The 14435-nt window shown below is 39.5% G+C and overlaps 1 protein-coding gene across 1 annotated transcript in view; it reads right to left on the bottom strand.

The window, feature by feature from the left end:
* The window catches only part of PPP4R2 (protein phosphatase 4 regulatory subunit 2), a 56718-nt gene extending 49570 nt beyond the window's left edge, over positions 1 to 7148 (bottom strand). Inside the window, exons 1-2 of the mRNA XM_016148021.2 lie at positions 6896 to 7148; positions 5822 to 5903 (exon numbers count right to left, since the gene is read on the bottom strand). Of these exons, the coding sequence (XP_016003507.2) occupies positions 5822 to 5903; positions 6896 to 6929 (116 nt within the window). The 5' untranslated portion in view covers positions 6930 to 7148. The remainder of the gene's footprint in view (positions 1 to 5821; positions 5904 to 6895) is intronic.
* Positions 7149 to 14435: the final 7287 nt, after the last annotated feature.

Consider the following 14435-nt stretch of genomic DNA (forward strand, 5'->3'; position numbering starts at 1 on the left):
TAAATGGGCAGAAGTGCCAATGGTATCCATTGCCCCTCTGTTGAGTCCTCTCCCCTCCCAGTGTGCGGACTCAGCACCACCATAGCTGAGATGTTATCAAACAGAGGTCGCTTTGCCCAGAAGATTCCCTGAATTTCTGCCGCCCTCAACTTGTGGCCCTACTCAAGCCACATTCAGTTTTGTCCTTGGCAACTCAAGTGCCACTTGCTGAGCAGTGCCAATACTCACATTGGTGGCAGCTGACCTCAGTTTCTGGTGTAGCTTCTTGTGGCAACTATAAGCACAGCATCTGTGGATTGCTTGCTGAACTTTAACAGGTGGTACCAGAGGGGCACTGGCTGGGGCTAAACTTGGCCTGCAGCTGAACTCCTCTCAGGACTGTGCCACTGGACACTTACTACACAAAGCCATGCTAATAAGACCATGAGTCTTAGGAACTTCTATTAGTACACAGAAACAGACACAGAGAGGCAGCAAAAATGGAAAGATGAGGAGAAATCATATGAAGAACAGAACAGAGATCAAGGAAAAATGGAGTCAGGGAATCTCATAGATCCAGAGTTCAAAATATTGGTTATAAAGATGCTCCATGAAATTAAGGTAAGTGTAGATGAACTCAGTGAGAACATTAACAAAGAGATAAATAACATAAAAATGGAAATGGAAATTGTAAAAGGGAACCAGTCAGAAATGAAAACATTATCTGAGATGAAAAGTATATTAGAGGGATTTGGAATCAACACAGTGAAGGAAGACGAGGATAGTAACACCGAAATAGAGGATGGGGAAGCCAAGGGCGCCCAACCACAGAAAGGCAAGAAAAAAATAACCCAGAATATAATTTAAGGAGCCTATGGGATGAAATTAAGGGTAACAACATCCATATCATAGAGATACTTGAAGAGGGAGAACCTGAAGTTGAATATATATTTGAAGAAATAATGATGGGAAACATCCCAAACCTTCATGCCCCTTTAATAAAGGTGGTAGTGGTGGTGGGGGCGGGGGGAGGGACACTGAATAGACTTACAACCCTAGGAAGCACAGAGTACCGAAAAAGGAACCCAAAGAGGCCCACACCAAGACACATCATAATTAAAATGCCAAAGGTTAAATACAAAGAGAGAATCTTAAAAGCAGCAAGAGAAAAGCAATTAGTTACCTACAAGGGAGCTCCCATAAGACTGGCGGCCAATTTCTCAAAAGAAACTACAGGACAGAAGGACTTGGCAAAAAATATTTGATGTGATGAAAACTCAGGAACTACAACCAAGAATACTTTATGCAACCAAGCTATCATTAAGAATTAAAGAACAGATAAAGAGTTTCCCAGACAAAAAAAAAAAGCTAAAGGAATTTATCAACATCAAGCCAGTAGTACAGGAATTGTTGGAGGGACTTAAGAAAAAACATGTATCAAAAACATGGATAAAGAATGGTATTACCTACATATTTATCAACAAGTACTTCAAATGGAAAAGAATTAAGTGCTTCAACCAAAAGATAGGGAAGCAGAACAGGTATGAAAACAAGATCCCTCACATATGCTGCCTACAAGAGACTCACTTCAGATTAAAAGTCGCACAAAGACCAAATGGAAAAGATATCGCCTTCATGGGCCTAGAGGGTATCGTGCTGAATGAAGCCAGTCAGAAAGAGAAAGACAAACAAATACTGCATGATTTCACGTACATGTGGCATCTAAAGAACAAAATAACAGCAAAAACAAACTCAAAGATACAGAGAATATTTTGAGGGCTACTAGATGGGAGGGGGTGTTGCGGTGATGGTGGAAAAGGGCAAGGCGATTAAAAAGTACAAATGTACAGATACAAAAGAGTCATGGAGATATAAAGTATAGCGCAAGGAAAACAGTCGAAAATGTTAAAAAAAATTTGTTAGGGGGAAAAAGGGTACCTGATTTAGTGGGGTGACCACTCTGTGAGTTATACAGATCTCTAATCACTATGCTGTATAACTGAAACATATTATTGTATGTCAACTATAAATGAAAAAAACTCATTGAATTGTATTGTAAATATGAACAACTGTCTATTATACTTCAATAAAGGTGGAGGGGGGAAACAATAATTATGTTGAGTAGAAGCTGTCAAGGAATACATATGTATGATTCCACTTAGATAAAATTCTAGAACATGCTAACTAATCTACAGTGACAAAAAGCAGATTATTAGGTGCCTAAAGGGATGGGAGCACACAGGGGAGAGGTTACAAAGGGGCATGAAGAAACTTCTGGGAGTAATGGATTTGTTCACCATCTTGAGTGTGGTGATAGTTTCCTGAGTGTGGACAGCTATCGGAACTTACCAAAACTATACATATTCAATAAATGAAGTTTACTGTATGTCAATTATATTTCAATAAAGCTATTTTTAAAGAATTGGAATAAAAAAAGAATTCAAGACAAATTACAAATACTGAAGACAAAGATGGTACAGTATAGGAAGACAAGAATCTCTAAAAGAAAAACCAAAGGAAATAATTCAAAAATCACTTATCAGAAATTAAAAAAAAAAAAAAATCGGAAAACTCTGAAAATACCTACTGAAAAAGTTCTCCAGATATACTGAATATACTGACCCCAAATCCCAAACACTAAGGACGTAGTTTAGAAAAATTAATACATTCCAAAGTAAAAGTTCTTTGGGAATCTAGGCAAAAAGACTGGGTGGTTTAGAAAGCAAAGAAAATCAGATTATCATCAGATTCTGACAGTAACTCTTTAAGTAGGGGGAAACAATGGAACTAACTTATTTAAGCTACTCAAGGACAAAAAATGTGAAACAAAGCTTTTATTTTCAGACAAACTGACTTTCAAGAATAAAGGACACAAAATGTTAACAACATAGAAGAACTTAGGAAACACTGTTCCCATGAACCCTGCCTAAAGAATATATTATTAGAGAATGAGCTTCAGACAACCCAAATGACTAGACGCTGACTTAAGGACTGGTAGTGAGCATTAGATACATAGCTACAGTAAAACTAAGAATAAATGACAGTTAAGAAAGAGCTATGTAACAGCTACATGCTCATATAATGTAGATACAAGTACTTTTTTAAAAAATAGGGGTTATAAATTGAGAGAATTTTAGCAATTAATTTGGTGGTGTGTAATGTTAAATATAGTCAGGAATTATAGAATAGGCTGACTCTACTATGCTCTTGAGAACCAGAATTTTTGGTGTAGAAGAAGCAAAAATAATCCCGTAGTCCTGATTTTGAAATGGAAGTATCTGTATAAATCATGAACTACTTCATCTAGTTGTCCACTGAAGAGGCTAGAAACAATGACCAACTCAATAATATTATGCATCTCTAGCAACCATCTCCCACTTATAGTCGGCAGAGATTTTTGGAAAATGGCTGATTCCAGGTCTTGGGGTGGGGGTGAGGGTGGGGTGGTGATAAACTTATTCTCATACCACAGAGTAAGGACACTATCAAAGACTACTAGGGTCAAGAAAGAGGGACTCTGGAATCAACTGGAAGAGATTCCCACTGGTCAAAGATGAGACAATTTGACCATCAAAATGAATAACTGCAACTAAAACCCATCAAATTATTTAAATCTATGATTGAAACCTACCACGTTTGTTTGTTCAGCACATAATATATATTTGGCATTAAGTTAGAAACTTATCTCTGGAAAAGCGCTGCTCAAGAAATATCTCATTTTTAGGAGAAAGTAACCTCTTGTCATCAAAATAATTTTTTTTGAAGTAGCCAAAAACTAATTTGGGGGCTGTTATAGACAGATAGATAAAAATATATTTCCCTCTTCATAACAGCTTAGCATCTTCCCCAACTGCCTACAATAGATGCCTACAGGTAGTTTTTAACAAACTAGGAAGGAAAACTGTTACAATACTCTTTAATTTTCCTACGACTGCCTCCTCAATAAGATCTATAATTCTAAAATCTCTCTAAAGCTAAGAGTCAAATCAACTGTTTTCTTAAATGAATAGCCTAGGCTAACACTGATTTTCATCCACAAAGTTGCACAAATTTCTTCTGTTAATGATGTCTTGCTATAATGTATCAATGAAAATAAAAACAGAGCTATGGAATTCTTATTTTAAGGGACTCATCCATCCTAAAACATCAAAGAGATCTGACTTGCTATTCTTTAGATTTTCATTCTCTTGTTACAATCTTAGAAGTTAAACAAAGCTCAGTCTAGCCATAAGTAGATGACAGAAACTCCAAATTCCATAAGGCATGCCCACAGATTTTTTTAAAAAGGGGGCTAAATAAAGCTAAATGTATAAACATCAGCTACTTGAATAATAAATTTAAAAATATTTTCCAAACTCAATAGACAATCTATCAACACCAACCACTTTAACACAAAATCACTCTTAGTGAAGGTACTAACCTCTACTGTATTTTATCAAAAATGGAAGGCAGTTTGTACAGGTCTGATAAGCTGAATAAGTGGTTTTAAATATTTATCTCCAAACAGTGTGATATAATCTTGTGTAGCAAAACTCTTAAAGTAAAATGCTTTTCCTCCTCGTATTGTAGAAAGGGATCAATTTGGACTAACCAGCAATGTGAAAGAAATAGTGGCAATCTAAGCATTTATGATTAGGAATTAATTTATTTTTGAAAGATGTCCATCTAGCCATTTTTAAGCTTATCTATATAAACATCTGTTGTTTTGCTTCAATTTAAAAAAATTAAGTGTTATGAGACTATAATTCATAGATAAAAAATGATTTTTTCTCCTAAAGGGTTCCATTTTTTAAATGCAATAGAAATATATAATTGAGCACATCATAATCACATTCTTAAGTTGACTGGTAATTTTTAGAAAGCACTTAGGAGGTCCAGCTTGTGTACATGATCTTTAAAGCAAAGAGATTTTTTCCCTTTCTAAAATTAGGCTAGTTAGAAGGCTACACTACAACCATAAGCAAACGAACATTTACTAATAAACCCAAAGAAAGTATACATTGCTTGCTGAAGCTTACATTCTATTAGGCCTTGAAAAGAAATTTTGACATAAACAAGGGAGCAGAGAAAGCCCACTCAATACTGCATCCGAAGAAAGCTTCCCCTTTTCTGTTCCCACTCCCTACCATTACAAGAATGTCACCAAATCTGCACACTCTCTGATTTAACTTAGCCGGAGTGTGAAAACAACTCCTGTTACCCGAACTACACACACAATGATGCAATGAAATGTTCCCTTTGAAAATAGTTCTAACTTTACAGTTCACTATAAAAGTTTCAGAATCACATCTCGAAACAAACCTAATAAAATGCTGAGGATATGTAACAAGTTATCTGGCCTAAAAAAGTTTACAGAACAGTCGAAACTCTCATCTGGAATTTGTCAGAATATCACAGCGTTCTCAAGAGAATAGAAGTGACACTTTAACACCCACATACATAAATGACAACAAAAGGTTGGATATAGGACAATGTGAGAAAATACAACCAACAAAATAATCTGAAACAATGTCACAAAACTCTCAAAATAAGCCTGTATGGCTAAAAAAGGGTCATAATGGAATAAGAATTCTTCCTTTTTCTGGCTCTTTCAGACCAGTAAATTCTAAATGTACCCAAGCATAAGTACAAAAAAAAATTAACAAAATTTTAAAATTCATTACACAGAATGCATAAAGTAACTAAAGTATATGCACTTAAATAAATGCTTTAAATGGCTGGGGCTTGTAGGCTTTACACAGGAGGATTATTCATTTCTTCTAAAATACAGTTTTTCCCCCTTTCCCAAGCAATTCTGAATGATACATAGGTCTATAACATCGAATACATGTTTTCAACTCACATTGTTTCTCCAGTCTTGGCCACATGACAAAGAAACTGATCCAGAACGGGACAAACTTCCTTTTTCCCCCTCTTCTCAAAATCTGGACAAGAAAGAAAAGTTATCAGTATTTCTCATAATCAATGCCAATACCCTCTAAAAAACAAACTTTCCTCCCAGTCCTTCCTTGTATTAAGAAAAAAAATTAGCCTCTCAACCAAATATCCACTTCAATTCCCCAAGTTCTACTTTCACATGTCACCCTCTTCACAGGTAACAAGAATCTTCCTAAAGTAAGCATCCTCCTAAAGTAAGCACTCCACAAACCATCTTTAATGCACTGTTTCTAAAAGTGTGGTCCGGAGGAACACCTCCATCAGCTTTATTTGAAAATCCAGTTACAATTAAAATCTCAGGCCCCACGCCCCACAACTGTTTATATATGTGAAGTTCATAAGTCTGCGTTTTAAGAAACACCAGTCACCTCATGTAGCTTTCTTTAAGAGATTTTGGATTTCAAAGCATAAGTCTGAACAGGCTGAAATCACGGTATTCTAAGTTTGAAAGCACTGTTCTCAAGCCTGTTGCTTGAAAGGTGAACATCAAGAGCAGCGAAGGCGACCACCTTAGAATTAAGAAGCGTGGAATGACGACTCCCGAAGCCCTGAAAAAGGCTCACTGGTATACAAATTTAAAGTTGCTTTGCCACCCCTCCCCCATTCCCAAATCTTACTTTTTCCTCTAACCCGACGCCTGGCGTGCGAGGGCCTGACGGAGAACAGAGCCTGCCTAGGAAGGGGCTGCAGGCCCACGACCTGACCCCGGAAGGGTATGACAGGGTATGGGCCCAGTGAGAGCTTCCCCAGCTCCCCTCCCCCAGCCTAGACGCCAGCGTCGGACACAAAGCCCAGAGCGGGCGGGAGGGAGCTGCCCACAGGGCTCCCGCCCCTAGAGAGGCGAGAGGGGGAAGGGAGCCGGGTAAGCGCACCTTCTCCCCCGTGCCCAGCCCTGGCCCTCTGAGCCACCCGCCCTGAAGGGAAAGGAGAGAGGGCCGCGGAGGGTGAGGAGGAAGGAAAAGGGGGCAGTTATCCCCACCTTTCAGCGCCTCCTGCAGCCTCTCGACGTCCATGGCTTCCCGGAGTCCCTCGCAGCCTCTGCCTCTCTCCGCGGGTCTCCGGGGACCGGAACGCCTCCCCCCACCCCCCCGACGCCCTCCCCCTCCCTCGCACACACTCCCGCACGCAGGCGACGGGGGGGGGGCACCGAAGGGAGCCGGGGGAAGCGAGCGAGAGAGCGAGACCGAGAGAATGAAGACCTCCCCGAGCCGCTACCACCAGCCCTCCAACATGGCGCCCGGCACGTCACCGCGCGCACGCTCCCCGCGGCCGTCCTCGTGCCCGGGGCGCGCTCCAAGCCGGAGCCCGATAGCGCGTGCGCGCTGGAATCTGGCCGCCTGGGCGGTCCGGTAGCTCCGGTAGGCGGCGGCCTCTATCCCTCTGCCCTAGTGGTGGTTCTGACATGTTTGCCCTGTTCTGAAGGCAGAATCATCAAGACAGGGGAATGAAGACAGACCGCTTGGTTTTGAGTCTCCTGCTTCTTGCTAGCTATTTAACCTTTAGCAATTTACTGAGATTCTCTGGCCCTCACTTTCCCTTACGTACACTTTGGGCACTAGTATCGACCACGCTGTGCAGCTACTGTGAGAATTAAGCGAGAATATATCAGAGTACACAGTAAAATAACACTCAGTATTAATAATAATTGTAATAAGAATCCTTCCCTGCCTGAACCTAAAGTTCACCGCCGGCCACCCTCGAAGAGAAATAATGTATACACCAAAGTAATTAAAAGCTTAGGAGTTGGAATCAGCTGGATTTAAAGCCTAACTTAACTCTTTACTCCCCCTGTGACCCTGGACTAGTTACTTAAATTCAGGGAGCAGAGCCACAGTTTCCTACTCCGAAAATGGGGATTTGTAAAACAGTCATTAGGCTTGAGTGGCATGGCGAATATGAAGCATTTAGCTCAGTACTTAGCACCTGTAAATTCTCAGTTAATGTGGTTGCTGTTTTTATCATTATGATTTTGATTACATTACATAAGCACCCAGGAAGCTAGAGAAGGTGGGGACCTCAGAAGCCCTCTCCAGCCTTGACATTCTACAAAAGGATAGCTGAAGTGTAGAGAGCTAGTCTGGCAAAACAGCGCAAGACCAAGAACATCTGGCTCCCTACCAGTGTATGGACATTTTTATTACTTTTGTATCTATGAGCTAGTCAAGGAGAAGTTATTGAATTATTCCACCTTTTTTTTCTGTCAACCAATAGTTGTTGGTACCAATTCAACGCTGATAGGAATCTCCAAATTAGGGTGCAGTGAAAAAGGAAACTTCATTCAATGCAAATAGTTCAATTATGATACAGTAGGACTCTGAGAACAGCAAGGCTGCCCTTGGGTGAGGCCTCTCTCAGGCTAGACAGCTCTGATCTGGTCTGGTCAGCTCTAGTTCAGTATAGCAGGAAACTCAGTCTTCTTTCTTCAGTGGAAATGTAAAGTGCCCTTCCAGAGCCAGAGGGGAGCTGACTTACTGGCTTATATGGAAAGTTCCCACCCCTGGTCCCTGACTGGTCCATCCTCATACAAATGAGAACCCTAAATCCTCATCGTTTGGTCCAAAAAGCACTTTCTGGATTGGTTAGAATGGAGCTGCTCTGATTGGTTGGTAAAGATGCTAATGAAGATATAGCTGCTCAATTCCAATTGGACAGGGAAAGTCTCAGTCTTATTGGTTGGAATACAATTCCAGGAGTTGGCTCAGACAGCAAGAACACAGTGCAGTCAAGCAATTCAGTGCAGGCTACTCCCTAAAGTGTGGTTTGCATGATAGGCTCCTGTTTGGAAACAGTTCCTAAGCTCTGCTTTTAAATTTGAGCCAAGTTTGACAGAAGAGCCCTTTTTGGTAGCTGTCTTCTTTCTCAGGGCCAACGCTTCTTAAAGCCTAGCATGAAGCCATGAAAAGAAAGGAGGGAGAAAAAGTGGCTATTTCTTTACTTGTCTTAAAAGGTGCAAATTTGGACATAGCCATTATAACTGTTAACTCTTAAAAGATAGTGGTTCTGCCCCTGACCCTAGGTGGCAGATGTGGCAAAGGTCCCTCCTATCTCCCCAAAATACTTTTTTCAATACTGCCATCAGAGAACCAGTCCCTGTGTCTTTAGACCCTTTCGATATTCAGGGTATTCAGTTCAGTTACAAATAGCCTTGCAGGGGTGTGTAATAGTACTTGGCCAACACTTACCATCCACTGGATTTAGTTTATCATGGTCTCTTCAAGTCTGAAATGGGCCTACCCTCCATGTAGCAAAGCTCAGCCTCCACTTCTCTTCTCTGTCCTATATTCAGGCAAATCTCTTCCTGTAACATCTGTATAGGACATACAGTTGCCACTAACCATTTGTGGGTATTTAAATTTTAATTAATAAAAATTAAAATTTAAAATTAGGTTCCTGAGTTCTTCAAATGGATTTCAGTATCACACTATACAGCTACTGTGAGAATTAAACAAAAATATACCAGAGTATATAGTAAAATAGCACTTAGTATTAATAATTGTAATAAGAATCCCTTACTGCCTGAACCTAAGGTTCGCCACTGACCCACCCTTGAAAAGAATCAATGTATACAACAAAGTTATTAAAAGTTTACATGTTAGCCACATTTCAAGTGTTCAATAGCCACATGTGGCTAGTTGCATCTGTATTGTACAGCACGAATAAAGAAAATTTTATTATTGTAAAAATGTTATCTTTCCGTTAAGATCCTCCAGCCCCAGGAAATCTTTCAGGTGACTGCAGCTGGCATCTGGGCCACAATCCTATGAGGGATCCCAAGCCAGAATCACCCATTTAAGCCTCTCCTCAATTCCTACTCCATAAGAAGTATGAAAGATGACAAATGTTTATAATTGTTCTAAGCTTCTAAATTCTAACATAATGTTACACAACAATAGATAACTATAACAAGTGAGAAGAATAATAGTAACAGCTAACATTTACTAAGTGTATTCTGTGTCTAGCATTCTTCTAAGTACTTTATAAAAACATATGATTTAATCCTTACAAAAATCCTGTGAGATAAGTGATATTATTATACCCACTTAACAGAAGAGAAAACTGCGGTATAGAGGTGGACTAACTTGTCCAATGTCACACAACTACACAGGCAAGCAACTGACCCATCATTCAAACTTATACTGACCTCAGGACTTCCAAACACTTTTTTGTCCTCAAGAAGTTTTCAAACTACCAGGGGAGATAAGATGTGAGTATATACTCTGGTGTCAAGCAGGTGGTCAGAGGCCTGCAAAATCTCTTCCAGGGAGAGATGGAAGTTGTTCTTTAGAAGGGCCTCATGTAGAGACTAGAAAAGATTTGCACTTTGTAGAGAATGATGTTCTAGGCAGAGGGAATGATATTAACCAGGCAAACAGACCACAAAGGCCTCCTAGGTACTGGGGAGAAAATGTGCATGCAACCTCTTCCTCTCTACAGAGCTCATGGTTTAATGGAAAAGGTGAACCTTAAACAAACGTGAACATGCAGGAGGACTGGCCCACTGCTTGGGGCATATACAAGAGGGAAAAAAACAGAACTTGAGAAGACTCAGATTAGGCAGGGGAAGATGGAACCAGTAGGAGAGAGAAAATAGCTGGACTATGTCACAGAAGATGTGTAAGGATGTTCTCATAACTTTGGGGAGAATTACTGGAGTTTGGCCATCCCTCTGACATAACTCTGCAGGAAGAGGCAAGGATAAGAGATGGAGGGAAAAATCTAGAAAAACCCACATCCCACCTAAAGGGGCTGGAGGACGGAGAATAGGCTAGGCTAAAATACCACCTGGAAGCTCTTCAATTTTCATGGCCTTTTATTCATGTCTTTCAGTCCTTATTTGTATATCATAATGGGTACCAAGATGAAACTGAGGTAGAAAGATGGACAAATTAAGACGAATGTAATTTTCTAAACAAGTAAGAGGGTAGCTTTACATATAATCTGGGTTAATTTCACATAGCACAGGATCTCCAAGTATAAACCTGGATGCTGTGGCTTTGAGTGTGAGGGCACTGAGGCCAGGCAATGGGGAGTTACTAGAGAAGTACAGAAAATGGTGGCCAGAGACTCCCAAAGATGACTAGGGACCTGATTGACCCTAACCAAATTAACACAAGAATCAGGCCATGTGGAGCCTGAGCAAATGAGCAATCTGAAAGAAAGTTCATCCTGACTGTGAGTATTGTTAAGAGACACAATCTCATCCCCATGTGAGAGTACCAGTTCTCCGGTACATGTAAGCAATGGCATCTCCCTTTCTCCCTCAAGCTAGGCTGGATAGATACTAATCAATTCTTGCTATCAAATATCTACATTTTAGCCTAGCACACATCTCTCTCTCTCTCTCTCTCTCTCTCTCACACACACACACACACACACACGCACAGAGTTTACTCTTGAACAACATGGGAGTTAAGTGTGTCACCCCGATTTCTGGTGCAGTCAAAAATTCATGTATAACTTTTCACTCTCCCAAAACTTAACTACTAATAACCTACTGTTGAACAGAAGGAAGCCTTACCCATAACTTGAACAGTCAATTAATACATATTTTGTGTTATATGTATTAAATACTTTATTTCTACAATAAAAAGCTAGAAAGAAAATGTTACTTAAGAAATCATAAAAAAATACATTTACAGTAGTTATTGAAAAAAATCTGTGTATAAGTGCACCCTTATAGTTCAAAGTTTTATTGTTCATGAGTCAAACTATGATGATGGTTAATTTTATATGTCAACTTGACCAGGCCATAGAATGCCAAGTATTTGGTCAAACATTCTTCTGGGTGTTTTTGTAAAGGTGTTTTTGGATGAGAAAACGTTTAAACAGGAGATTAAGTAGATTGCCCTCTCTAATGTGAATGGGCCTCATTCAATCAACTGAAATCCTGAATAGAACAAAGAGGCTGACCACCACCACCACCGCTACCACCATGACTAGCACCCAAGAAAGAATTCTCCCTGCCTGATGCCTTTCAAGCTGGAATATTGACCCTTTTCCTGTCTTTGAACTCAAACTGAAACAAACTGCAAGCCTTTGGATTAGAACTACACTACTGGCTATTTTAGGCCTTCAGACTCAATCCAGAATTAAACTACTGGTTCTCTTGGGTCTTGCAGACTGATTCTGCAGATCTTGGGGCTTGCCAGCTTCCATAATTACCAATTATTATAAGCCATTTTTAAAATGATAAACACAAACACAAACATACATACATCCTATTGGTCCTGTCTCTGTGGAGAATCCTAACTAATATATATACAACATAGACACATTAGTGTATACACGCAGTACTCAATAATTTAAGAAAATTGAATTGTGTACTGCTTAAGAGAAAAGCATCTAAAATTAAATAGATCTGGGTTTAACTCCTGGCTTATAACTTCCAAGCTATGTGAACTCTGGTAAGTAATTAATGTTAAGATGCCTGTTTTTTCATCTGCAAATTGGAATCAATAATGATATCTCATACATAGGTTTGTTATGAGAATTAAACCAGTGATCTAACTCAATCAAATTTAGCTATTGTTACAAATTACAAAAATAATCTTTGTGATGTTTTTCCTTTTTTTAAAAAAAATAATTTCAAGCTCACAAAAAAGTTGGAAGTATAGTACAAAGAACATTTTTTTCTAAACCATTTGAGAGTAAATTTCTGAACACATACCTCCAAAACCCTGAAAACTTTAGTATGCAATTCTTACAAAGACATTCTACTACATAATCACAGTACTACCAAAATCAAGAAATAATATTGATATTTTACCTCAACCTGATCCTCAGACCTTATTTAAGTTCCATCAATTGACTCAGTAATGTCCTTTATAGCAGTGGTCCCCAAACTTTTTGGCACCAGGGACCTATAAGAATCTAATACCTGTTGATCTGAGGTGGAGTGGAGGCTGTGATGCTAGTGTGGGGAGTAGCTGCAAATACAGATGAAGCTTCACTTGCTCTCCCCCTATTCACCTCCTGCTGTGTGGCCCAGTTCCTAACCATGGATTGGTACCAGTCCATAATCAGGGAATTGGCCCCCCCTGCTTTATAGGTGAAGGACCCAGTTGCATTCAGTTGTTATGCCTATTTGTCTCCTTTTGGCTGAGACAGTTCCTCAGTCTACTCTCGAATTTTATCACCTTGATCCTGTTGAAGATTACAATAGTAGACTGTCCATCAATTTGGCTTTGTGTGACATTTCCTCATGATTAGATTCAGGTGATGCATCTCTGGCAAGAATGTCATAGAAGCGATGCTATGTTTTCATTTTATCCTAGTAGGTGGCACACAATTTTAGTTTGTATTATTACTGATGATGTTTACTTTGATCACAGGATTAAGGTAGTGCCTGCCAGATTTCTCTTCTGTAAAATTGTTTTTTCCCCTTTGTAATTGTGTTGGTCTCCTGTGCCTGTTGTGACAAGTTACCACAAACTGGGTGGCTTAAAATAACAGAAAGATAGGTATTCTCTCACAGTTCTGGAGGCCAAGAGTCTGAGATCAAGGTGTCAGGAGGGCAGTACTCTCCCTGGAGTCTCTAGAATAGAGTCCATTCTTTGCCTTTTCCAGCTTCTGCTGACTGTTGGCATCCCTTTGATCTCTGCCTCTATGGTCACATTGCCTCTTCTTTTGTCTGTCAAATCTCCCTTGACCTTACTCTTAAAAAGATGCTAGTTATTAGATTGAGGGCCCACCTCGGTAATCCAGAATGATCTCCTCAGCTCAAACTTTTTAAATTTAAATTACACCTACAAAGAACCTTTCCCCCAATAAGGTAACAATTACAGGTTTCTAGGGAGAAGGACATGAATGGGGACATATCTTTTTGTGGGATACCATTTAGCCCACTATAATAATTACAAGTGTTTTGTAGGAAGTACTTTTAAATTATGTAAATATCCCATTTCTTATCCAACTTTCACTCTCAAGTTTTCACGTCCATCAATGTTTATTGGCTGAGTTAATTGTTTCTATGATGGTTGCCAAATGGTGGTTTTCTAATTCCATCATTCCTTTTACATTTATTAGTTGGCATGCTAACATAAAGGGAAATGTCATAGTCTCTCATTTATTTGTTTTCTTAAGTGTGTATTAGTTTGAACTCATGGATTCGTATTTTATTCAATGGGTTATGATTCATTACTGTCATTTTTTATTTTGATATTCAAATTTTTCTAGACTTGGTCAGTGGGACCTTCGTTAAGCTGGCTACTGGATCTTTTTGTTGTGTTCGATCATTGTTGGAGCACTTTTTTATTTTGGGGTACAAAAAGCTATTCCAGGCTAATTTTGCATCTTCCCTGCCACAGCCCTGGAATTAGCCATTTCTCCAAGAAGTTCCTATTGCTTTTCATGGAGAATGCTCTTTAGGAACCTAGATGAGGCTATTAGGGTGTTTATTGTCATTGGGATGTCATTGCTCCCACACCTTATTGGCAGACAGAGCCAGAGACCATATATATGGATCCATGCACATGCATATACCCATATATGTATTCATTTCTATATCTATCTATATGTAT

The sequence above is a fragment of the Rousettus aegyptiacus genome, unplaced genomic scaffold (assembly GCF_014176215.1).
Source record: "Rousettus aegyptiacus isolate mRouAeg1 unplaced genomic scaffold, mRouAeg1.p scaffold_m13_p_4, whole genome shotgun sequence".
Classification (NCBI taxonomy): domain Eukaryota; kingdom Metazoa; phylum Chordata; class Mammalia; order Chiroptera; family Pteropodidae; genus Rousettus; species Rousettus aegyptiacus.